General features: G+C 30.0%; 1 protein-coding gene across 3 annotated transcripts in view; it reads left to right on the top strand.

Annotated features, from left to right (window-relative positions):
- LOC142323722 (beta-glucuronidase-like) overlaps window positions 1–27,486 on the top strand; it is a 221,518-nt gene that overhangs the window by 118,777 nt on the left and 75,255 nt on the right. For 2 of the 3 annotated variants that reach the window (XM_075363874.1, XM_075363876.1), the window contains exons 2-3: window positions 16,775–16,973; window positions 19,958–20,140. In XM_075363874.1, coding sequence (XP_075219989.1) covers window positions 16,775–16,973; window positions 19,958–20,140 — 382 coding nt within the window. Of the gene's footprint in view, window positions 1–16,774; window positions 16,974–17,817; window positions 17,991–19,957; window positions 20,141–27,486 lie in introns of those variants that run through there. The other variant, XM_075363877.1, reaches the window with a different exon arrangement.

Raw genomic sequence — 27,486 nt, 5'->3', positions numbered from 1 at the left:
ATTTTAAAATTCAAACGAAAAGTGATCCATTTTACGAAAAATATTTGTATAATGAATACGCGTAACTGAAACTCAGCGATTCTGCCACTCTATTAAACGAGAATGTAAAAAATAAGTTAACGGAATAAAACATGAGAGACCTATCGTAACTTTTTGTTTTTATAAAATTTTTATGAGTTCGTTCATAGCGTTTATCTTTTTTTTTCACCCGAACATTTTTCATTTTACTTTTTTTTATCATTATTCTTCACTCTTACTAAATAAATATGTATAAGTATTACAGCATAAGTTCCGAATGGAGTTTCAAAAAAAAGAAGAAAAAAGAGATCTCTCTTATACGTTCATCCATTTGTCATTAACTTTACATAATCTTTCCATATATTTTATCGTCCAATCCCTTATCTTCTATGTTTTTAATATATTACTTTAAGTATTATAAATTCATAATAAACATATTTTCTTAAAACAATAATAAATATATCGATATAAAAAGTATATGCATCAACTAAGATCGTCTCATTCGAGATTTCAGGCAGGATGAATAATTTTAGTAATTATTGATGACTCTTAGAAATAAAAAAACTGGCAAAGTATTGCACTCATTTCCCGGTAATTGTTAATAATTTTATCAAATGTGCCCCGCTGGTATGATTATACAATAAATAATTAAAATATAAACCCACTTACCAACAATATTTAATGCATCCTAGCGCTTTCGAAAACGAATTCCATCTTCAGGAACTTAATTTTTTATTTATTTTTTATTATTAACTAAAACTTTGTCGTCATGTGTAGAATCTGTGAGTCTGTAAAGTATATAAAGGTAGTCGTCATGTGTTAAAATTGCATCGACTTAACGTCCTGTCATAATGAATGTCTCCACCGTTATCGTAAAATGGGAGGGGAACGGTATGGTCAACATACCGTTCCCCTAACATACCGTTTTGAGTTGACCAGACCATTCACCTCCCCTTTTACCATAACGGTGGAGAAATTCATTATAACAGGACGTTAAGTCGACGTAATTTTAATACATGACGATCACCTTTATATATTTACTGACTCACAGATTCTACTCATGACGACAAAGTTTTAGTTAATAATAATAAAAAAATAAAAAAATTAAGTTCCTGAAGATGAAATTCGTTTCCGAAAGCGCTAGGACTTATTAAAAGATTGTTGGTAAGTGGGTTTAATAATAATTATTAATTGATAATAAATATTAAAAGAGTTAAGCAAAAAAACAATACACATATTTTTAAAGATAGGAAATAAATTTTAAGAAAACCTTTTTAAAAATATTTATATTTAGGTTAAGCTTAACAAATTTGCTTAAGTAAATTTTCTCTAAATCTTATACCCCCTTTAATGTAAGCTTAGATAAGAAAAATAAAATGTTCAAAAAACGTTTTCTGCATTTTAGGCCTGGGATCTATAATTTTAAAAAAATTGTAGACATTTCTTAATAGCTCCCTATATATGAAGTATAAACTTTCAAAAAAATTTTGAAAGATATTTAAATCGATGGGAGTTAGATCAAACGAACAAAAAACTTATATTTCAATTTTAAGAGATAGGGTTTGATTTTTTGTTGAAGAATTTTTTTTTGGATTATTTGCAATCCATTATAGGTAAAAAATTTGTCTTCTCTAAAATGCCTCTGAAGAAAATCAAAATCTGTTTTTTCACGGTATCCTTCGCTCCCTTAACGAATTAAAAAAAAAATGAATACGGTCAACGCCTCATATATAGAAATAATTGAACCAAATTTGAAGAAAATCCGATCGGTTAATCGGGAGATATAAGCCCAAAAGCAGTGAAATGCACCTACGCACATACATACACACGTATTTTTTTTGGTCTAGATGAATTAAACGTAAAAATTTGCAAAAAAAATCTGATATTCTATTCTGCTTTAGCTATATTCGGCAAGAAAGTAAAACAAAAAACAAAAAACATTAAAGTGTGATGATGTACAGTGTCATATACTCAATTTTTTTTAAGATAGTCCACACTGTTGTCATAAACAATATCGGAGAATGTTTAAAAAAAAAAAATATGATGTCTAAAACGTACAAAAATCGTAAAACTGGTGATCGTTCAACTTATTTTATGAACGCATTCCGGTTCAACGGTGCACATAAATATTACAATTAATAGTTGATTAATTTCAAAAAATCTTTTACGTTTCATCCCTAAAAATAATAAAAGGGATATTTATTCTCAATAAATTAGTAATTTTTTTTTTAACCTCCGGACCACCGTTAGGCATTACTTCAAAAGATGAGATGAATGAAAATTATTGTAACGTGTGAAAATGCCATGCCTGACCGGGATTCGAACCCGGGACCTTCGGATGAAAGGTCGAGGCGCTACCACTCGCGCCACGAAGGCCGGAAAAAAATAGTAATTGTAATAAAAAACCTATTACATAAATTAAACCAAAAACATAAATCATTTTTTTAATTTTTTAATTATCATAGAACAAAAATTTGAATAAAATAATATTTTATTAATTACAAAATTCAGTTTTAAATTTAAAAAAACCGGAAATAAAATTTGAACTATTTCCATTTTTTTTTTCTCATTAATTATCTTTGAAAATTAAAATGTATATCTTTCCAAATTAACATTTTCAGAAAACGAATAACAAAATCATTATTTTTGTTGAGTTTAATTTTGATAGCAAGTTTAAATAGATAGTAGATTAGATATTAGCGTTAAAATTTACGTAAAGATACAATTTGAATTGCAGTTTTACAAAATAATTGAATCGAAAAAAGTTAATTAATGGCATTAAAAAACATAATGGCTATCAGATAATGTACTATAAGATAGATGACATAAAACATGATCTATAATTCTTTACATTTGGTTAAAATTGAGTGACGTATAGTTATATTTAAATGTATTATCAGTGTACGTTATTGGGTTGCTGTCATTAATAGCACTATGTGAGGAGCAGTTGATATGTGATTTGACAAGACTGAACTTCAACCATTTTGCTTTAACCACTCCGTTTATCGTTGTAAATGTTTGAGTCACGTGATATATTTTCCGATGAGATTGAATTTTAATTACTAGATTAAGAATAAAGATAAAAAAATCGTGGAAGATCTTATTTTATTTTCCCAATAACTTTTTATTAATTAAAATAATCCCGTTACTGAAACTTATCTTTAAAAAATTAAAGAAACGTGTTCTTTCGTATTACTTTTTAATCTTATAGGAAGTTTATAAAGTCACATGATGCACGTGTAAAACAAACTATATTTATTTAATGATAAGAGTAATATATAACATCTTGAAGATTAGCATATACTCTTCATCGGGAAATCGCACATCAAACATCAACCTTTTGAGAATTCTGTGGTCTTTCGTGATAAATGTGGGAATTCTATGAATTTCATACTGCATTTTTCTGGCTGTTAATATATCCAGAAAGGTAAAACAATGCTTTATATGGGTAAAAAACATTAATCAGAACAACCAGACCATTTCTAACGAAAAGCCTGAATCATATACAGAATTGAAGAAGTCTGTTAAAATCAGCTTCTTTAAGGATTTTTACTATCGTAATTCAATACGAGCGTAGCTTGAGTTTTTTGTAGCCTTGTGAACAATCCCAACCGAAAGTCAAATCTGTCGAGAAAATGACTCGAGTGACTTTAAGATAAACGTAACTAATGAAAGTAACTATGCAAACTGTCATCATGTAACACTAACGAATGACCATTGTGTGACGATTGAGTACATTTCCTATTTCATGAAATATAGACGCTAAAAAAAATATTTATTTGATACTGCACTATCGAAAAAAATAGTAAAAAAAAAACATTCTGGCATTAAAAATTAGATCTAAACAAAATTACTACACAATAAATATATACTGGGCTTCACAAGCCCACTTTTCACAAAACGGCATGTATATTGTACTCCTATGAAACTGATGACAGACCGAGGAATAATGAGAAGTGATCTGTTTTGACCTACCGGTACAGTCTCAGAATAAATATCTGCCTCTTCAGGAATCCTGTAATAACACATTACAAGGATAGCATCGGCGTTTATTTTGTATTTCATGACTTTATGAACGCATTATTGAATCTTATACGATTCAAATCTGCATGCTGCAGAAACCTTGTTTTCTGCATACCACTTATTACTCATCATAACGCCTCTTACGGCTCAAATTTTATAAATTCATCTATGATCAATCGTTCCAAATTTTTTTGCCTTATAACTTCTGTAATTAAAATCTTATATTTTTAATAGCTTTACCATTATTTCATACTTCGGTTCCGCAGTAATTTTTTTCTTAAAGTAGGCTACAAACGCTTCAGTCGTTAGGTAATTGTATTTAATCTAAGCTTCATTACACCTTGAATTAAATAAACTGTAATCTTTTCGGTATGCAAATCCATTCTTTTTATTACCCCTTGGCACATGTTCACTTATACGTTATTTTATTTAGTTTCTATTAGTTACAGCATTAGTAACAAAGCAAATAAACATAACCACATGGGGTTAAGTAACTTCTTTTAGGTGCACACACTTAAAAAAACAATAAAGGTATCAGAGTTTTTAAAAGTAATGTAAGAATTTTATAGTGAAGTGTATTTTAACAATGAAAAATAGAATAAAGTAAATAGATTCCCTCTAATTACTGTATCAAATTAACCCAGCTTATTAAACAAAAAAAAATGTTAGTAGGTCTGTAAGAAAATATTACAAATATTGATTAATCGATGATGGGTTAGAGTTGTTAACATGGTTTTATTTTCAAATGAGATCAGAATAATTATTTTTTTTTAACAGTAATAAATTTTAATAAATAATAAAACAAGAACTTCTTCACATTATAATAATAGCCTATATATATATATATATATATATATATATATATATACTATAATTACTATATATATATATATATAATTAAATATAATATTATTGAAGAAAAAACTTACGGCAGTTAATTTTAATAAATAATAGCTCTACATATTTTCTTTTTTAATTATCTACATGTATGGTAGTTGAACAGCAACATCCATTCATTCATTTGTTTATTTCTTCATTATAGCTTTAATGATTTTTTTCTTTTAAATAAAATAAATAATTAATCTTATTAATAATTTACTTTTTAAAAGAATATATTCAATGAAATAACAAAATTTGAATATCCATCTATATTTAATAGAAAGAAAACCGGTAGATTATCGATTCACTATATAATAAAATTAAAATTATAAATCGATAAATGCATCTATTATCTTGTACAATAAAATTAGAAACTGGATATGACTTCATCCGGAATCTCGTCTTATATAGTTCAGCCAGAAATAATTTGTTAGATCTTGTCAAACTGGCTGATCATTTGGTATAAATATATCAGCATTAGTATTCCTAAATCAATTTCCTATTTTGTAGGCGTATTTCATTTTATTTATTATTAATAGTTTTGTAAACATTAAATCTCGCTAATGTTTTACTTAATTTAAAAAATTAAACTCTACAAAGGAATAATTTAAATAAAAATTAAGTCGAAACGGAATTGTTGATCGTAATTGATCCTGGATAATTCAGCCTGATCCAAAAATATTCTTACTTTATTATTAACATTGTAAATTCTATTTCGAAGGATTTTAGACATCACTGACTGATTATTATAATTATTATGGCGGTTTTAAAAGATTATTGATTTTAATTATTAAAAGAAGTTTTGAAAAATTAAAATAGCGAAATTTTTTAAACTTTGATCGGCTCTCTCACCCCGATTATTTTTATCCAAAGTATTTTTTCGCTTGCTGTACTATTATGCCAAGAAATATATATTTTTTTTTAAATTGTTAGATATATGAAATAAATAAAAAAGTAACTTTTTAAATTTTTGAAAAGGAGGAAATTTTGGGGCAAAATATTTTTAAAATGGTACCGTAAATATGCACGCATGAACTGAGCTTAATTTAAAGTGAGGCTATGTTTGCAAAATTTTGAGAAAATTGGCCCCCAAAAGTCTTTCCACACTTTGGAGATATGACACCAAAACTTTACCAAAAAATTTCCCCATTAACAAGAGTTTATGTATAAAGATTTCATCAAATTGGTTTTTCCAGTCAAAAGTTATTAAGCTTCAAACAAGCCAGCACACATATATTATTATTATACGTTGGTATGATCATTATACCTTTTTTTTGTTGTTTTTTTGGGGTTCCTTGCTCATGAAACGTCAAAAGATGCAAAAACCCCATATGCCGTTTTTTGACTGATTACCAAACTTCCTTTCTTTTTATTTACTTCATATCTTCCCATTCTTCTAACTCTCCAGCTAAGATCCCAGAAAAGTAAATACTGTAAGGTCTTACATATAATAATCTTACAGGTAATAATGGTGACTAGAACGTTCATGTATTATGTATATAATTTTTATAACCAAAACAGTCATGACGATTATTTTTTTGATGTTCCAAACAATATCATGATATTAGTAATAAATATCCTACATAAAAAATTATAAAAAAATAAGTATTATTTGAAGTTAAATAATCATTTATTTATCTAATACTTGGGCAATTTATATATGGTCATTAATCTCCTAGTTCCCCTGTACAACTTCTTAAGAGACGTACTCATAATCTACTAGCCGGAGAGCTCCACTTCCTTAACCCCCACTGTATTCATTATCCTCACGCTACTGAGAATAATACCGATAAATAACAATTAAAGCCTGTTCAATTCATTAAAACTATCAGTGTATTGTAATTTCTTCAGAGCAACAGTTCACTGAGAAAGCCTCGAAACTTTGAGTGATCTGAAGTTAAAACTTCAGATCACTCAAATGCAGGTTTCAGAATAGTCGGCCCACATCTTAAAAATAGTCAAGTAACGAGAGGCAAGTGCAGCCAGTCGCGTAGCATACGTAGTAGCAGAGGGATTATTTGTGTTGGTTGAGCTGCCGCGCTGCACACCGTTGCACTTTTAATGATCCTTTTATCGATAATCGCAAAATATAAAGAAAATTTTTTGGTAGAAAACTTAACTTCAAATAATATAAATGGTTTCTGAATTCGATTTAACCAACAATTTCAGCATAGTAAAGTAAAATATCAGCAAGGAACATAACCCGGTTTTTAACGAAGACATTAAGACTGCCACCATCTTGAAACGATGAGATATTTCGTAACGGCAATAGTTCTGTCTTCTTTCCAGGTATAAAAACTATCATCATGTAAAATTTCAGCTCAATCGATTGAGTGTATATATATATATATATATTTATTTTTTTTTGAAAATAGATAATTAAAAAAAATTATAATAATTCTTAAAAAAGTCCGTAGATTTCAGTATTTGAGAAAAATAATAATCTAAGATGGAATAGATAAAGAAGTAATTAAATATAAACAGAAAAAAATTGAAGAACCCCTTTTCAAGATCTGTAACATTTACAAAGATAATATTTATCTAAAAATTAAAAAATCTGACTTAGAAGTACAATGGAAATTTATGAAAATCTAAGAAAAAATAAAACAATAAAGAAAAGAAGGCTAAGAGATTTTTTAAACATTGACTAAACAAATATTCAGCTATTATAATAAAAAAAACACCAAACCTAAATGGTTCACAGAAATTGAAAAATATCTCAAAAGTTTATGAATTACAAAAGATAAAGTAGACGATAGAGACGAATTTAGAAAGTTAATTCATAAAAGAAGTTTCCAGAAAAGGAAAAACAATCTAAACTTGAAAGAAAATTAACGGAAAAAGGAAAGAGCCGCAACAAAATATCAGCATGAGATGGGAAAAGAAAAAAAGAAAAGTTTTGCAAACTGAACCGAAAAAAATTAAAAGTAAATTAGATTATCATGTATGTATTGCGGGCTGTAGGACACCCCCTACTATACCTTCTTTGAATGTCCTCGGTGGGATGGGACCAAGTTAAATTGTAATCTCGAATGGGTGACACCTGAAACCGCTATCCAGTACATGTTGAATGGTTTAAGGGAATGGCTAAACATGAAGAAGCTGATTGCGGACATCCTAAAGAGAAAGGTAAAGGTTTATAGAGAATGGGGGACAGACTGAAGCTCGGGTGGAAGAGGTGGGAGGGAAGGACAGCTTCCTGCTGAGCTACCGTTCGTCCGTGTTGCACGGGTAGGCGGCAGTGAGGACGCAAGAAGACTCCCGCCCCCCAGGTCAAAAAAACAAAATTGGAGAAAAGACCGAGTCCCGGTGAATGGGGCGGGGTCCCAGGAATGGCATATCCGGGCCCGGTTACCCCCGCCTCTGAAGTTAGAGGCAGGTAAATTAAAATAAAAAGATTCAGACCGGGCGGGCCGACCTGCCATGCCGGGACCTACTACCGGCAGGCGGAAAGGCCTGTTGGAGTCGCAAGGACACGCCCCTGAACTGAGTCATTCTTGACTGCAGATCCGGTCCAGGGGTGTAGTGGAAAAAAATAAAGATTAACATCATGTAGTTACTAAGGTAGTAACAATACATAACGGTGGCTTCTTGTTTTCATATCTCACACTTTGAAAAGGTATAGATAGCAGTTTTAGAAATAAGTTAATCTTGGAATATTTCTATGAATTATATATCCTGTGTAATTTTTCCGAATGTTCCTACCATTTCCTTTCTTTACCATTTAATAGATGGACATCCAAGAAAACTTCTTATTACACAATCCAATAGCTCCAGTAGCTCACAATTCCCCGTTATTGTTTAATTTCTTATTATTCGTTATTGTTGTTTAATCCCCTGTATTTAAACGGGGAATTGTGAGCTACTCTAATCCCTAAAGGGAAAAATCAAGTTCAAAGATGAGGTAAACTTTCAAAACGTGTAAGTTTTCTTTAGATTACGCTCAATCTTATATGACTAACAAATTTTGCCTCCATGATATCAGCTAGCATTTGCCTGAATGCCGGCCTCAAGAAATGCTGGGCACTTTACCTTTAAGATATTGGTTTAGATCAGCTTCCCACTCACCGTATATCCCCCAACTGGTTCCAAGCAATTTCTATCTTTTAGCCCATTAAAAGAAGAGTTCTGTGGGAATAATTTTTGTTCTAATGAAGGGGTCATGGAAGAGGTGCGGTATTATTTATGCAGACCAAAAGTTATTTCTTCCAGGAAGGAATTCAAAAGTTATTAAAAGACGGATTGAATGTATAAAAAATACAAGAAGAATATGTCGAAAAATAAGCATATTTCATTTATTTAATTGCAAATAATTTTTTTTTTTTTTTAATTTCTCTTATTATTTTTATTTATCCTAATCATTACAAAAACATTTTTTTACTTTCCCGGCGAATATAGTAAGAATATTCAAGGAGAAAGCATGGTGATTGTGTCAAAAATGGTGACCTTTATCCCAAAATCTTTACGCTTCAGGGTCCAACTAGTTCATGTAGACAAAAAAAAACATATATGTGTGTATGTGGGTCGCACTGCTATTGACCTTATATCTCAGGATTGAACGAACCGATTTTCTTCAAATTTTGCTCAAATATTTCTATATATGAGGCATTGATCATTGTTTTTTTTTTCAAAATTCGTTAAGGGAGTGGGGGACATCACGAAAAGACCAATTTCTTCATAGAAAAAAAATGTATTAAAACAAATTTGTTTATTTTATTATATTATGCAACAGGCAACCGCAGTTATTAAAGTCTACCGGAAAAACATTCCCGGGAGGAGTTTTCCCATATGTTGCAGCTTTTCATGATTCATCAATAGCGTTAATAATAATGAACTCTGTTTATGATATAGTATCAGTCGTACAGTGACCCCACTGACCCCCTCCCAAACTGACCCCTCCGCCACGACCCAACTGACTGACTGACTGGTTGGTTTTCAATTTGTCACAATTTAGTATTCAAATCCTATAAAAGTAACTGCCTTTACTAGGATTTGAACCTTAGAACTCTCGACGTCGAGATCAGCTGATTTGCGATGACAAGTTCACCGCCAGAACGACCCGATGGTTTACGAAATTATGCCTATTCAGATCCGAATAACTGGTTTAGCTCAGTCGTAAGACCAAATGAGAAAATATCCCATAAAATCGGTAGGTGTAATAAAATTCAGCCAACCAATATAATTTAAAGAGGATGTTATTAAAAATGTGGGTTTCGTTTAGATAACACAGTTTACTTGGTTGTGGTAAAAGAAATGGATATGTTAATTTAAATTTCCCAACATTAAGTTTTTACATATATCATAAAATATACTTGATAGTATCGCTTCATAGGGAAGATTATATTAGTTGAAAAGTGATAAAATGAAAAATAATTTTATTTTTTTATGTTATTTTGTTTAAAAATCATAATAATTAACCGAGTCAATATTGCACGAAATTACGCCTTTCATTTTCTGTTTCGCTTCCGGAACAACCATAAGGTATTAATTACTTCAGAGGATTATATTCATCCACTAATTTAATAGTTGGAAATATTCTTACAGCATTTTCATCAGCAAATTTGTCTGTTAAATTTACCCTCCTTTTTTCGCAAAGTATTTCCAATCGGCCAGGTGTAACTTCGCCAAAACTCAAGTTATTTAATAAATCGATGAACTCCATGTCATTTCTTTGTCTCGTGTTTATTGTTAGCTCAAAAAATGAAAATTGATGCCAGAAATTTATTTCTGCTTCACGCCAAGGAGTTTGAACAAAACATCAATGGCCTTTGACTGGAGGCAGCTGCATTATACCACCAAAAAGGAGCGCATTAACTTCGCCGAATAACTTATCGTTGTTAATCAGACACAGAAAATTATGAAATAATTATTTTTTGAAAATGTAACCGACATCAAAATGCGCTAAAAAGTAAGAAATAATATCGTCCAAATATATAATTAATTCTTTGCACATTTTTTTGAATTGGCGCCAGAATACATGATCATACTTATGTGTTACTTATATGTGTTACTTATCTGATTTATAGTTTAATAAAGGTGTTAAAGCTTATATGTACAATGATGGAGAACAGTCGAATCATTGATCCGATGAATTGAAAAGGTTCAATGCACGCAACGCTGCGTGAAAAACAACTTTCTAGTCCTAATTTTAATCTAATTAAGTTAAAATATCGCTATATCCTTCGATTTTTATCACTTACTACCTTCTTCTTTAATCTACGTCCTTAAAGAGATAGATATTACCTCCTTCTTTCTGTTTTTTCGTCTTCTTTAAATCTACTATTTTTTTATTTTTAGGAGGTGACGTCAGTTAAATAAACGTAATGAAAAATTATCGATTGTTATAACTTCTTGAAAATCTTAATCCAGTTGTAAAACCGAATAATATCCCAAAATATCTAAATAAAATACGGGTAATAAAATTCAGAAAAAGGAGGAAACATTTTAAAGAAATATATTATTTAAACGTTTGACATCGACTTTGCATTACAGCCAACTGAAAGTTGTGATCCAAAAGTAATATTTTCATTATTATACATTCCGATAAAAAATTTATTTGACAGGATTATAGTAGTTGAAAAGTGATAAAATTCAAAATAATTTAATATTTTTATATTATTTTATTTAAAAATCATAATAATTAATCGAGTCAATGTTGCACGAAATTACAACCGTACTTTTTCTGCTTAGATTCCAGAACGACCGTAAAGTATTAATTACTTCAGAAGATGATATGTATGAATGTAAATGAAGTACAGTCTTGGTACAGGTCTCAGGTCTTCCGTTCCTGAGATGTGTGGTTAATTGAAATCCAACCGCAAAAGAACATCGGTATTCACAATCTAGTATTCAAATCCGTATAAAAGTAACTGCCTTTACTAGAATTTGAACCTTATAACTCTTGACTTCGAAATCAGCTGATTTGCGATTACAAGTTTACCGCTAGACCGACCCGATTGTTTACGAAATTACCCCTATTCAGATCCGAATAACTGGTTTAGATCAGTCTTAAAACCAAATGTGAAAATATCCCATAAAATCGGTAGGTGTAATAAAATTTAACCAATCAATCAAATTGTAAGAGAGTGTTATTAAAAATGTGGATTTCGTTTAGATAACGCCGTTCAGCTGGCTGTGGTGAAGGAAACGGATATATTAATTTAAATTTCCCAACATTAAGTTTACATATATCATAAAATATACAAGATAGTATCATATTCGTACTTAAATTTATAGAATACTAGCTGCAGGGCGTGCCTACGGCATACCTCCGCAGCTATGCCCTCCGGGCGGGCGGCGTCTCGGAATGCTATTATTAGGTGTTCAAAACTGATTACCACTTGTGTAAAAATGTTTTTTTTTTTTGAATGGTGAAAATCGAAAAGCGAAAGGAAAAGCGAAAAAATATCAGCAAATCTTTCCAATTAAATTTGGTTTAGATCGGTTTAGGCATCTTTTAAAGATTGCACACTCTCAACATTTTCATCAAGATCCATAATATCCGTATTCAAATTCACTCAATACGAGAGCTGGAAGCTTAAACATATATTAAATTAATTAATTTATTATTTATATATTATATTCAATTTACGAAACAAATTATCGTAATACGAAACTAACCTTCCTTGACACAATAATAAAAGAGAAGTTGGCTTCAAAATCAATAAATCGCTAAGGAGGATATGTAGGATTCAAAATTCTTCTAATTTTGACCATTATTGTTTCTACTAATTTTGACCTCTGTTGTTAATTATTTGATTTGACCCACGTGTTTTGCCTACATGTATGTTTAGTTGTAACTTCTTAAGGCCAAAAAAAAAAATCATATATGCGATTTTAAATGGGTAATCGATAGGACTTTCAGTATCGATTTATTTGTATCGAAAATAATTGTGTTTTAAGATCTGCTACAATATTGAATGAATTACGGTAATAAAATATATTTATTTATTTTAAAATTATACAAGACTGTCAAACAATAGAGCATTAAACGAATCCCTTTAATAAGAGTAACAAAAAAAGTGTTAATTTATAAAGAGTAAAACAAAGAGTGAAAGTTTACAAAGAGTAAGAAAAAAAGCGAAAAATTTATATTTTTACGAATAAAAAAGCAGGAAATGAAACCTGAGTCTTAACAAAATAATCGATTTTATGAAGAGAAACAATCACATAAATAAAAAAATATATTATTAATATATATTTCGCATATACGTGTATATATATTTATATACATATATATATGTATATCGATATATAATAATATAACAAGTATACACCTGACCACCTCGAGATATGTACTAACGAATCGGTATTTTCCGCTAGTAATCGGTACATTCCGGTGCTAAGCTAAGGGAGACGCACACACAGACAGACGCACATACAAATGCCGTTTAGTAGGGCAGGATAACGGATTAGAAAGAATTTTCTTCATTTTTTAATAATTTCATAAAAATTTAAATTAATGAATTCATGATTTCGAAATTATGATGCACGATTACCTTACCCGGCTTTTGTAATTACCCAATTTAACAACATTCATTCAGAAAGAAATTTCTTTAAAAATGTCTGATTACGATATATTTTATAAACCAGTAATATTTTAAGAAAATTACATTAAACCTTTTGTCGTAGATTGCACTCTCTAGTTAATCGGCAGTCCCTAGTGTGAAATTTGATATCTACATTTGAATTTCTCAGTGTAAATGTATTCCGATATAAAAATATTTATTTAAATAAAAGTTTGGTTGTTAAGTGATAGTTAATTCGAAAGTCTTAGTATGCATCATAACAAAAAGAATTTACTCAATTTTTTTTTCATTACTTTCTAAAATCATAGGATCCATCGAGATCATAGTAACATTATTATCTGAAAAACCATAATATAACATATTATAGGGATTATTTTAAAATTGGAAGAAACAGTAAGAAATTAAGAAAAATATTACTTTTTAATTTAGTGTTAGAATCTGGATTTTAATTAACCAGTTATCTTCATTAATTGAATGAATTTGTATTTATATTTACTAGCTCTAACGGAATAGACAATTAAAAACACTATATTCATTACGTTTGTCAAACCAGTTGCATGAATGGATCCAAAAAGAGAAAGAAAACGAGGAGAACGAAAATAGGTGGGAGCGCAATATTTATTATGTATTGAGAAAGGAGAGAATTATATTTTGAAATTTTAAGGATAGAATAACATGGGATGTAGAATACAGGAATTGGCAAACGACGTTGTAATTCCCTCTTATTAAGAACTACCATCCTTCGTCGCGTCTTCTCCCGCACTATATGCGTATAGAACTTAAAAAATTGGTAATAGTTTGTTTTTTTTTGTAATTGTGTGAGTTTTTATTCTCAGAGTTATCCCTATTCACTACTTTCTTTCTCTTATCTCTTATGTTCTAAATCATGTCATTTAAAATAGGATGGTGTACTATTTAAAATTATCTAAGAAATATCTAAACAAAAGGTGTGTTCCCAAAACCAGATTTTTTATGAAATCAGGACAGTGAAGTTGTTCAAGAACTACTTTGCCCCCAGCGCAGCAAAGTCCAGGAGTTTCATCATTTCATTTTTACTTCCTTGTACAAAGTAAAGGAAGTATTGTGGTTGCAAAAAATTTCGGTTTTCAGATTTCAACGGAAATATCCATTTTGACCATCCCTGAATCCATTTTGACTAGTTTTGCCGGGACGTCTATACGTACGTACGATTAGCCGTAGGATGTTGAATTTTGGATTTAGGACTGTTGTAACATCTAGTTGTGCACCTTCCCTTTTGATTGCAATCGACTGAACCAAAAGTGTCCAAAAAATTCCAAAATTCCAAAAAATATGGATTTTGAACTTTTTTTTAACTGTAGTAGTAAGCCTACCTTTACAAGGAAGAAATAGCTATTCAGGAAGTCTCAAGACGATACAAAAGGTTAGCTACTTGGAAGCTAGGAAGATTGTGATTAGCAGAACTCCAAAAGTTGCGTCATATACGCAGGTTGCTGCAATCCCTGTAGCTTCAGAGGAAATAATATCAGAAATAGCAAACATGGTCGAATATATCATCAATAAAAAATTGAAGGAACGACCATCAAGGGAAAATAGTCCAATACCGACGCAGAAGAAAACAGAAGTTTCCATAGAAAAGTACTCCGTAAAGTCTAAGATTGAGCCTATGGCTAGTACATCAGTTAAGCCAAACGAAAAAAAAATCGACGAAAAGCCTGAATCAACTGCATCTAAAGTAAAAGTCCGGCTAGAAAAAGTCACCGTTACGGTATCTGAGAAACCAGAGTACACACAGATACTGGAAAAAGAAGATTTTGTAAAACCAACAATGAAGCTTCCAAAATCACAGAGGCCTTTAGCTGAGAGGGCGAGGAATTCGGCCGCCCCACATGTTCTAGCAGTTGTGCATCCAGTCTGGACTGTACTTCTGGCCACGCCAACGGAGCCGGTGTCATCCGATGCCGGCAGCAGGAGATCCTCCGAGACTTACGGTGAAAGATCTGAAGACTCCATCTCCGAGGCCTCAGATACCTTGGAATTCGACATCGAGGCCTTTAGGAAGATAGAAAAAAAAAACAAAAAAGGATGGCCTAAACGGAAACCAAGGCGATAGTATTTAAGAAGAGACTGATTTTATGCTTCTATGAAAAATCTCTTTTAATATAAGTTATGTTTTTTAATTTTGAAAAATGATAATTTTAACATGTGTTTTTGATAACCTTTTATTATAATCCTCTATAATAACCTTTTATTATGATCTGTGGTGATTTTTAGTAGAGAGAATCCTTTACACACTTGTCATCTTGTGTTTAAAGGTTTTTTCAATATTCCTTTTAATTTTTATTTCACAGTGAACTGTTTTTTGATGGTTTTGACAAAATTTCGTAAGAAATGGTTAGAAAGGTTTTAAAATAACTAGGGCCTTTGTTAAAACACCCTTGTTATGTTGTGTTTTCGGGGTTTCAATAACCATTGAGAAGTCTATTTTTAGATGCTCTTTTGACAAGACTAGCCCTGACTATGTAACGAGTGTTCTTTTATAGGGGAGAAAAAGAGAGTTTTTCTTTTTATTTTTTTTTGAAGTGGAAAGGGGCTAATGACCAAAGTAGTCGATGCCCCTAAAACCTCAAAAAAATTTTTTTTTAATATTTAAATGATTTTTTTGTTTAGATTTATTTAAACTACTCGTATGTGGCGTTTGAATTTATTAACGTATTAAATTTTGAAATGAATTTTCTTTTAACTGGTAATCTTATGATCGTAAAAATCGTTTGCTGAGAGCTGGTGATTTGATTCCGGGCAAGCATGACACGCAAAAACAAACTCAATTCATTATCATCCATCGGCAGCTGTTACATAGTGCCAGCCAGAATAAAACGGAATGTATAGAAGTTAATTGCTGTTAGCTTTTCTCTCCTTTAAGTCGATTACAGACATTTAAAACATCTATTAATTGTTCTAAGGGAACAGATTTTTTCCCTGTTTAGCCTCCGGTAATTACCCTCAGGTAAATTTATCCTCAGAGGATAAATGAGAATGATATGTATGAGTGCAAATGAAGTGTAGTCTTACACAGTCTCAGGTCAACCATTTCTGAGATGTATGGTTGTTAATTGAAACCCAACCACCAAAGAACAACGGTATCCAAGATCTAGTATTCAAATCCGTATAAAAGTAACTGCCTTTAATAGGATTTGAACGTTGGAACTCTCGAATTCGAAATCAGCTGATTTACAAAGACGCATTCACCACTAGACCAACCCGGTGGGTTAAGGGAACAGATTATAGATATTTAATAGTGTCAAAAAAACCAGCAAAGACATGTAATTTTTTTTTTTTTTTTTCAGAAATCTGCAGCTCATGTATATAGTATTTTACATAATATTGATTGATATTGTTACTGGTGTAACTAGTGGTGGAATACTTTATCCGCAAGAGTCATTAACAAGAGAAGTTAAAAGCTTAGATGGAATCTGGAATTTTAGGAAGGCAGATGATCCTTTACAAGGATTCAAAGAGCATTGGTACGATAGAGATTTAGCTCTGGTGAGTACTATTATTTTTATTAACAGAAAATGTGTGTTCTGTATTTATGAAATGTTTTCCCAACTTTTATTAATTAAAATTTGTTGACCGATTTTATTTAGTTATGTATAAATAATTTTAGTTTTGATTTGCCTTTAGCGAATCGTTTTTTTTATATTTTATTTTATTAAGACTATTTGATTTTATTCCAGGGTAAGGAATTTAACGTAGGCTACATAATAAAATTCTTTAAGCGTGTTAGTCCATTTTAAATATAATTTTTACATTTTATAATTTTATATACGCTAGGTGTCGTTGAAGCGTTTTCAAATGAATTAAACATCAGACGTTTAATGTGCATTCAGTTATTCATTTAATGTATCAACACGTTTAATGTGAATTTTGTTATTAAATTTAGCAGTTTAGACATTTTTTTACTGCGAGGTTAGTTCTGCATATTGTAAAATAAATAGTTAAGACGCGCGATTGCATTGTCACGTGATGCTAAAGTTCTACTACCCACAATTCAATAGTGTTGGACGTGCGGATGTTATTACGGCTTACAATTGTTAGCCGTGCCGGTGTGAAATGCGGAAGTTAATTTTCAAACTATTGTTTTTAAATAAGAAGAACGATCGATTGCTTTATTTTGTGATTAGTTTCTATTTCTTATTGTAAATTTGTTTGTTTGAATTTTTTCTCTTTGTAAAGTGTTATTACTTTAAAGTTTAACTTATTAGTCTTAATAGATTAACGTATCACATCAGCATGATAAAGCTTAGACATCAACGAATTTTTTCGCGAGAACACAATTCATTCAAAATTAAGTTTATTCGAAAATCAGTAATACAAAACATCAAACAAAAACTATGTATAAGCTAATTAAAACAATAGTTTTCTTTTTCTTCTTTTTACGGTAGAAATATTACAGGAATACGCCTCCACAGAGTAAAATTCATTGCGCTAGGAGTGTGCGTTATTCGTATGTTATGTTAGCAGTTATAAACAGACAACATAACAGCTTAACATTTTATTAAGGTATATACATGATATTTTTTTTTAAGGTTTAGCTTTATTTGAGTATTACTGTGTTATACCGTGACATTATTATTTATTTATTTATTTCACTGTAGTATTTGCTTTCCCCAAAAATTCTTATAGACTGCCTATAAAGAGATTAAATATAATTTATCTCCTTAAGCAGTGCTCTCTGCCCTTTAGCCATTATTATAGGTGGTAGACTGTTGCAATCTTTTTTCTCAAGAACTATTTTAATTCACTTCAGTATAGATTGAAAGTAAAGTTTTTGTTATACGTCTGAGTTTATTAACAGATAAAACATTTAAATTGTATAACTGTTTGCAACTTGAATTTATTTTGTATAATTCATAAAAATCGTAGGTTAAATTGATTTTATCTATTATTTTTATTTAACTGACTTGGCTACCACAGTAAACAAATTGAATCCAAACCTGCTGTGATGCATTTTATATAATGTGTGGTGTGAATGTTTCTAAATTTTTTGATCATTCTGTAGTTAATAATAAAACTCGCTCTTTTGGTTCAAAAAGTTGAGCTTAAAGAAGTGCTATTTTAGGTCTGATACTTCTTGCTCATCATGTTTTTTTTTTAATTTTCTGTCAGTTTCAGGTGATTTATTGATTCATAAACGAACTTATTAGTTCATAATTTGTAGATCTATAAATCTAAACGTGTAGAAGGTTGACATTGATGTAATATTGTTTCCATAAATGTATATTTATGGAAACAATATTATATATATATATATATTAATAGAGAATGTGATAAATGCTGTGTTATTTCACTATTTGTGTATCTAGATTGGTCCTTAAGTGATATATTTATGTCAGTGATTTTTTAAAGTATTTTTTTTTTATCTAGGTAATTAAAAGAAGATTTCAGAAAAACTTTCACTCTTATTAGTCTCATATTCAGCATTAATGTAAATAATAGAGAACCTTAAATATATTCCTTCCTAATGAAGGAATAATTCTTTTTTTTTTATTCTGGGACGTGTGGTAACCTTGCTTTTATCCCTCAATTTTTTTTCTGTGATATTAGTTGAGAATATAAAGTTTCTGAACCTTGCATACAATCACCACATTAAGTGATAATCTGGTTAAGTAGTTGATAGATCAGGTGGATAGTTTTCCATGTCATACATTTCCATAGCAAGATTGTTCCTTTAGAAGACATATCTGTTTTCAAATAGCTCATTAATCTAGTGGAAACTTTTAAGCAAGGTTATAGAATCTGGTTATGTTTTGGATCAGTTCATTATTTTGCACAAGTGGTAACTATATATATATATATATATATATATATATATATATATAGTATATAGTTACTAATTTTTTTATAGTTTTTACGTGTTTATGTAGTTTCTCTAGATTTGTGCTGATGCTGAGAATGATGGGATCCATAGAGCCACTGCATCCCTTACACAAATCAGATGGTGGGGCTTCCTTAGTACTGACTCAACCCTTTCCTGTCCAGTGTTGTAAATTAAACCTAACCCAATGACTCAAATGCCTGTTAGATAAAGATGAACTCCATACCCTTCGAAAAATACATAAAATAGCTTAAATATTTATGGATTTTGAAAAGGTTTTTATGATTGTCTCTTACAGAGGTATCTTTAAAATTTACATAACAACCTCATTTACACATACGTAATGATATAGTATATGTATACTCATGATTTTGTTAAACATTTTATTATCAGTATTATAGCTCTTTATTTAATAATTATCCAATTGGATAATAACTGGATAATTTGGATAATAACATTATCCAAATTAATGAAATCATCTAACAGTAAAATTTAATAAAAATAGTAGTTATCTTTATATATTCTTGAAGAAAGCATTTTTTAAGGTAAGTCCATCATAATTTCTTTCCTATAAAATACTTAATTTTAAAAATGACTTGAGTTGAGGTAATTGTATACCCAAATACAAATACTTTCATAATTTCTTTTTCAGAGTGGTGAAGTCATACCGATGCCAGTTCCCAGTAGTTACAATGATATTACTGTGAGTAGAGATATAAGAGATCATGTCGGTGTTGTTTGGTATGACAGGACATTTTATGTACCTGATAGTTGGAGACAGCAAGGTTATAGAGTTTGGTTACGTTTTGGATCAGTTCATTATTTTGCACAAGTGGTAACTATATATTATATATGTATATATTTATCTCTTTATAGTTATGATTTATATTAACAGTATAAGGCATGTATTTATAAAACATTAAATTAATTGCAACCCATTTTCTTAACACTTGGAAATATACTTAAAGACTGGAAAGAATTGTGAAAGTTGATATTTAACATTTATATATTTGGATTTTCTACAACAACCCAAAAAATACTTTATCCTTTTTTTTGAATTGATTATTTTTCAGAATGTTCAGTTATTTTTTATTTTTATTCCAAGGCTGTAAGACATTGCTTTTATGTGTAGATAGTTTTCATGCCTAAAAATTACCATCTCATATAGAAACTGTTATTTCTAATCAATCTAAAACTTTAACAATGTTAATTTATTATATTTAACGCATTGACATCCAATAAAAAGATCAACATTTAAGTGTAAAAATCTTATCGAAAATATTAATGGTAATCATGAAACTTTTATGTTGATAGTTGCGCAATGAGTGCTCTATGCAGTGATGAACTTTTATGCTCAAGTGTTCACATTGAGTGAGAGACTTGATGCAAAACGTTTTGCATCAGGTCTGTTGATTTCTTGTCATACTTCACCTTCAGTTCATTGGTAGTGCTAGAATATGATTCATTAATGCTATCCTTCAAATAGCTCGATAAAAAAAGTTCACAACTAGACAAATGTGGGGAACCACCACCCTCTGCTGACAATTCATTCTAATTAAAAGCAACATGAACGCATGTTAGTGAATCGTTTGATGTGTGACATTGCTCCTCTTGTTGGAAGAAGCTTTATATGATTTTCATGATCTGTTAACTGAGTGTAGAATTCTTTGAAAATTCTATGATATACTTCTGTATTATATATTAAAATGTAGTCGGCTTAGTCAATTTGTAATTTGTGTTTATAAGAGTGTTGACACATGTTACATCTATGTTGCTTACAAGAACAATGTTCAGTGTATGTTTTTTCTGAAGCTGCATTTTATTTGACCATTGTAGTACATGGTGCAGAGTAGTTCAGTTTCCATATTACAGCAGAATAGTTTATTTAATGACTGTTTAATTTGTTTTTATGAAGGTTTCTTTGCTTCCAGATTTTTTTAATTTTTGAGCTATTTTCTCTTGAGTCTTTATTTATATAATTAATGTGATATATATATAAATATATATTTACCTTCATGTATCTTTTTTTAATTTTTATTTATTTTAACAAAGACAAAATTTAATTAATAAAGTGATCATTTCAAATTCCTTCCCAGCAACATACAAGAATATATTCAATATTTGTCAGCCACCTCAAGACATAAATTTACTAACATTAACCATTGGTATTTTATATGTACTAAAAAAAGGATCACATTTTAACACACTTGAAGATTATAAAAGTATAAACTCATAAAATTTATATGTATATATCAAATGAATAAGGATGCAATTAAAATTCACCACATTTTTCAAACATTTTTTAAATATATATTCGCCACTTTAAAAAAAATACACTAGACTATTAAAAAAGAACTATCACAATGGGAGCAGAAAGCATTTTCAAGTAAGTATTGAAATTTTAATTTAGTTTGGGTTACTGTTTCATAAGTTTATAAATAAGTTTCATTGCCAACCATCTTGAATGAAAAAATTATAAACCACTCACTTTCTAGTATGCCATTGTTTTGAAACTGGAACAACCAGTATCTAATGTAGCTTTTTTCTTGCATTATGTTTTTTTTTTTTTATTATATAAAGTAAATAAAAAGATATTTTACTGAACAGATGCAAGGATTTTTATAAAACTTTGAAAGTTTATCAAAATTAAAGTCTTATGTACTTTTCCTCACTGATTTGACTTGTTTGACGCTCTTTTCCATTTCTTTCAATTATTTTCTAGTCTTCAAGGCTACAAGGCTAAAGATAACTCTGACATCCTACATCCTCAATTCTCTGCATCATATATAATAATAATAAAGTAATTTATTCCTAATTTAATAATTATAAAAACAATTGCGATATCGCTACAGACTTAATATGATAACAGTAATTGTTAGTTACAAAATAATAATTTAAGGTAAAAACAAAAAAAAAACCATAAAAATTCTAGCTCAAAGATGTATGTTTGGAAATAATGTACCTCCTCAGGATATCCTGTTTTGGAAATTACAATTAGCCAACAGTTAAAAGTAAAAAAATAATTTAATAGGAAAATTAGAACTAAAAAAAGGAAGATAGATGTGCATCCATCTGTTTTATGTATTTATATATACATAAAGAAGAGTTTTAAAAATTATATTTTACATTGTTTCCTTCTCTATGAATATAGATGCAAACTATTAAAATATAGATACTTATTAAAAAAAAAATGAAGAATATTTAATAGTAAGACATTAATAAAAATATAAATTAAAATAACTATAAAAAACAATAAGAGTTAAAGTAAATCCAAACTTTGAATAAAAAAGAAAGAGAGAACTAAAGAAAATTAAAATATACACATGATTTCATGAAAATAATGAATCAGTGTATCAGCTGCAGAAAAATATAAAAATGTTGGCAACTAGTCAGTAGTTACAATGAAGCTTTTTGAATCCTCTAAGTAAAAGAGTTTACTTAATAATTTTTTTTTCTTAAGCTGCATGATTCATTATTCATAAAAAAAACAATAAATAAGTTATACAGCTTTGGTTCCATATAATCATCGGTTCTTTTAAAGGTTTTGCAGTTAGAAAAGGTACAACAATTTTACTTAAGTTTCTTCTCAGCCTCCTACCCATATTTATGTCTGTAAACAGGCTGTCCAGTTTTTAGTGCATAATATTCTAAAATTATATAAATATATAGTTGTCTAATGAACAAAGCTCTAAGTTATCTAAAAATAGAAAGGGGAAGTTTTAATATTCCCCTTGATTTTTTTGAAATTACTCTTATTACATGCTTCTGTGTAACTATTAACTGATTTGTTATACGGTCCACCCCTGCACACTATATCAAAATAGATTCATGAGTATTAAGGCAAAATACAACATTCTTTGATTATAAAATGATAACAAATTCCTTGCAAAATAAAATTGCCTTATCAAGACCTTACAGCCAAACCCCACTTTTTTTTAAGAAAGGTTTTTTAACCAAATATTCTAATTCCCTTATTTAAAGCCACTAGAAGTCTAAAAAAAAAATCTCTTAATCTTAAATACTTTTTAAGATATTAATTTTTTTAATTTGTTAAAAAATACGTTGTTTCTGAGGCTTTTAGTGATTGTGACATTGATATAGTAAAAAACTCACAACTTTGTCAATTTTCATCACATCACAATGGTTTTGTCACTAAAATTTTCAGAAAAATATACAGAATGAGATAAAAATGCATATAGCAACTTATCTTGAAATTGCTGCAGTAAATATTAGTTCAAACCCAGATTTCATAATTTTTTTGAAGAAAAAACATAAAATTTAAAAATGCGATTTAAGATAAAAGGTACTGCAGTAACCAAAGCATTTTTGTTTTTATATATAATCCTAAAAGTATGAGCTAGTGGAAGAAAATTTGTGGTTTTTTGACTGCGAGTATTTTTTAACCCCTAAATAATACACATTTTACTTCTTGAAAAACGCATGTAATGTTCATGTACAAGATAGTGAAATTATGTTATGAAAATTTACTTGATCGGAAGTTATTAAAATATTTATGATACAATCAATTTATCATTGATTTTAGAATTTTTATAATTACACTTAGTACATCATGTAAATAAGGTAACAAAGAAAATGCCAGACACCTGTGGCAACAAGAAAGTGTAAAAAGTTAAGATTAAGCAGTTGAGTCACCATTACTCTTTCCTTAGGTATAGGCTTCATTGAAGCATACTGCCTGTTCCAACATGAATAATTCAGGATTCAACAAGAAAGCCCCCCTCCACATCCCCAAACTACAAGCCTTCATGTATTAGTTTTATTCGGACTTAATTAGTAATGAAAGTTTGTAAAGTGTATATTAATTAAAATGTCTGCAAACCAATCTGAACAGTGCATTGTTGGAAAAGGAAATGGAACTAAATGCCATAACTTGAGTTATACACAACAGAGAAAGCTGGTCAGCATTACATCATTGGAACAGTCAGAAGTGAATAAATTAAGTCTGAGGAGTGGGGTAAGTTTACAACAATTAATTTCTGCCTGTGAGCATCATAAAGCATTTTTCTTAAACAAGTCTGAGATCTACCAAAAATTGTGTATGGACCCATTCCAATCTCACAAGAAAAAAATTTTATCAAAATCTTTAAGAGTAATAAGTTTGGAACTCTCCTAAAATATTAACAATTTACAAAAGTATTTAAAGTCAGTCCCTGGACAGAAAATATGTAATGTTTGTAGACAAAAAGGTAACAAACATGACATACTATTGCATGATGAAAGTAAGACTGAAGAAATGGTCAGTGACAGTGAAGAGATAAACAACTTAAAACTGTCTATTTCTAAACAACAAAAATTAGAAGAACTAAATTCATCCATGCAAAATTTAGGAGAATCCCCATTTAAAGTCATGGAAAAAACATCACCACATATCAAATCAAGCTATGCAAAAAGAAGAATTGATTCTGTTACTAGTACATTAAAGTCAAAAGTAAGCAAGATTTTAGAAAAGAGATTTAGCAGATGAATCTCCACTTGCATTGACAAAAGAAACTTAACAAAAAGTAAAGGATACAGACAGACAAACAGACTTAATGAAAGAAAAGCTTAATTTTACCACTTCACAAAGAGAAAAAATGCAAATTTTAACCCTAGTTCCTGCTTCATGGACCAGAAAAAATAAGCAAAGAATTACAGAGTGAGAGTGTGTATACTGAACGTAAAGCTCGTACCCTTATCTTCTTAAAAATAATAGTATAATTGTTCTGCCTGAGCCAAGAAAAGGACATCTAGTCAATGAAAATGTGATTAAGCTTGTCAAAAGCTTTTACTGAAGTGGTGAATACTCTCAAGTCATGCCAGGTGCTAAAGATAAAATAAGCATTTAAAAAAATGAATACATGCAAAAAGTGCTGTTATTAGGAAATTTGAATGAGCTGTACTCTGCTTTCAAGTTTGAGCACCTAGATCTTAAAATTGGACTGTCCAAGTTCTGCATGCTCTGACCAAAATGGTTTGTATTAGCAGGTACTGCCGGTAGACATCTTTTTTGTGTCTGTACTATTCATGAAAATGTTCACTATTACTTTACACCTGTTCAATTGAAGAAAACTGCAATGAACTTATTGAGAAGTTAGTATGATCAAGAGACAACAAAGACTGTATGTTACGGCACTGCTCAAACTGCCCTTAAGTGATAATCTAAAATCCTTCATTACAGAGAAATTTAAAGAGTGGGATCCTAATTATGAGGTGACATATTCCGCTTGGTTATCTACTGACAGTACTCAACAGGTGCAGTTCACGTAACATTAGAAAAATATCTGGAAGTCTTAGTTTAAGGCCTAGAAAAACTAATACCTCACTCTTTCATTACAAAATCTCAGGCTAGGTATTTGAAAAAATCAAAAGCAATCTGAAAGTAGATAAAGCCATTGTTCTTATTGATTTTAGTGAAAACTATTCTTTTTTTTTTGCAAAATGAAGCAAAAGGGTATCATTGGACAAGCAACAGCTGTTTTCTTCATCCAGTTGTGATCTAAACATGTCATGACAACAATGAAGACCTAATAGTTTCTAGTTTATGCATAGTGTTTGATAACTTGGAACATGATGTACCATTTGTTTGAAATACAAAAGGTTGTTACTGAATACATGAAAAAGGTTTTCCAGAGGTGAAAAGCATGACTTATTACAGTGATGGATGTGCAGCACAGTATAAAAACTGTAAAAACTTTCTCAATCTGTGCCTTCATGAAAAGGACTTTGGATTAAAAGCTACATGGTCTTTTTTGGCCACCAACCATAGAAAGAGTCACCTTGTGACTGCATTGGGGGGCACTGTCAAGTGCATTATGACAAACGCAAGTCTTCAGCATAGTCCTGGTAATGATATTGATAATGCCCAAAAATTCTTTGATTTTTTCAAGACAAAAATAGAAAATATAAAATCCACAAAGATAGAGGCACACCAAAATCTAGAGGCTCATTTCTCCAAATCCAAGACAGTTCCTGGGACACAAAATTTTCACCACTTTGAACCCAAATCTGAAGACTCAATCGCAACAAAACGTGTAAGTTTTGATGAAAACTTCTGCATAGACTTCAATTTTTCTGAAGAAAACCCATCATTGAAGATGTCTGACATTGGTGTGCACAACTACATTGCCTGCACTTTTGATGCCCAGTGGTTTTTTGAATTAGTTTTATCAAAACAAGAAGATGAAGGTGACATTAAAGTTAAATTTCTGCATCCCCACGGGCCTGCTCCGTGTTTTCACTGGTCTTCAAAAGAAAATATTTACTGGATTCCTGTGAGCAACATTATTTCATGTGTAAACCCCCCAGTCACAAAAGCATCTGGGAGAATGTATTATTTTCCTGAGAAGGAAATTAGTTCAATCAACCTTCAGTCCAACAACATGTTAAAACTAATACAAGTCCATAAATAGCAATATGTGTTGGTGTTTCGTTCAAAACAGTGTTATTGCAAGAAACATTTCTGTAATTCCACTGACATAACAGATGTAAATAGCAAACAAGCCTATGTCAAGACTTTTAGAAGACTTTGTAAGTTCTTCTTTCATTCACTGATTTTACTCAATTCGTTGTATGTTAACTTTTACATTTTAGTCAAAATTAAATTATACACATTCAAGTCTTAATGTTTAAAAAATGGTACTTTGTACACAAACTTATATATGATTTTATGTACTAAATTAAATAAATACAGTACAGTAAGTAATGTCTATTTTAGAAATGAGCCATAAATTGGTTTATAAAATCTAGATACTATCTCGAGTTGCATCATATTAATCTGAATTATTTGACAACTGTTTCATGAAGTATTAAATGTGTTGGCAGTCAAAAAACCACAGATTTTCTTCCAGAACCTAACTGCTATACTAGAATTATATTTTTTAAAAATACTTCGGTTACTGTAGTGCCTTTTATCTTAAATCGCATTTTTAAATTTTATGTTTTTCCTTCAAAAAAACTATGAAATCTGGGTTTGAACTAATATTTATTGTAGCAATTAAGAGATAAGTTGCTAAATGCATTTTTACCTTATTTTGTATATTTTTCTGAAGATTTTAGTTAAAAAACCATTGTGATGTGAGAAAATTGACAGAGTTGTGAGTTTTTTACTAAATCAACATCACAATCACTAAAAGCCTCAGAAACAACAACATATTTTTTTAACAAATTTAAAAAATAATAACT

This window comes from Lycorma delicatula, chromosome 4, assembly GCF_047948215.1.
Source record: "Lycorma delicatula isolate Av1 chromosome 4, ASM4794821v1, whole genome shotgun sequence".
Lineage (NCBI taxonomy): Eukaryota > Metazoa > Arthropoda > Insecta > Hemiptera > Fulgoridae > Lycorma > Lycorma delicatula.
The sequence above is the reverse complement of the archived record's forward strand: the minus strand, read 5'-3'. Positions and strand labels throughout refer to the sequence as shown.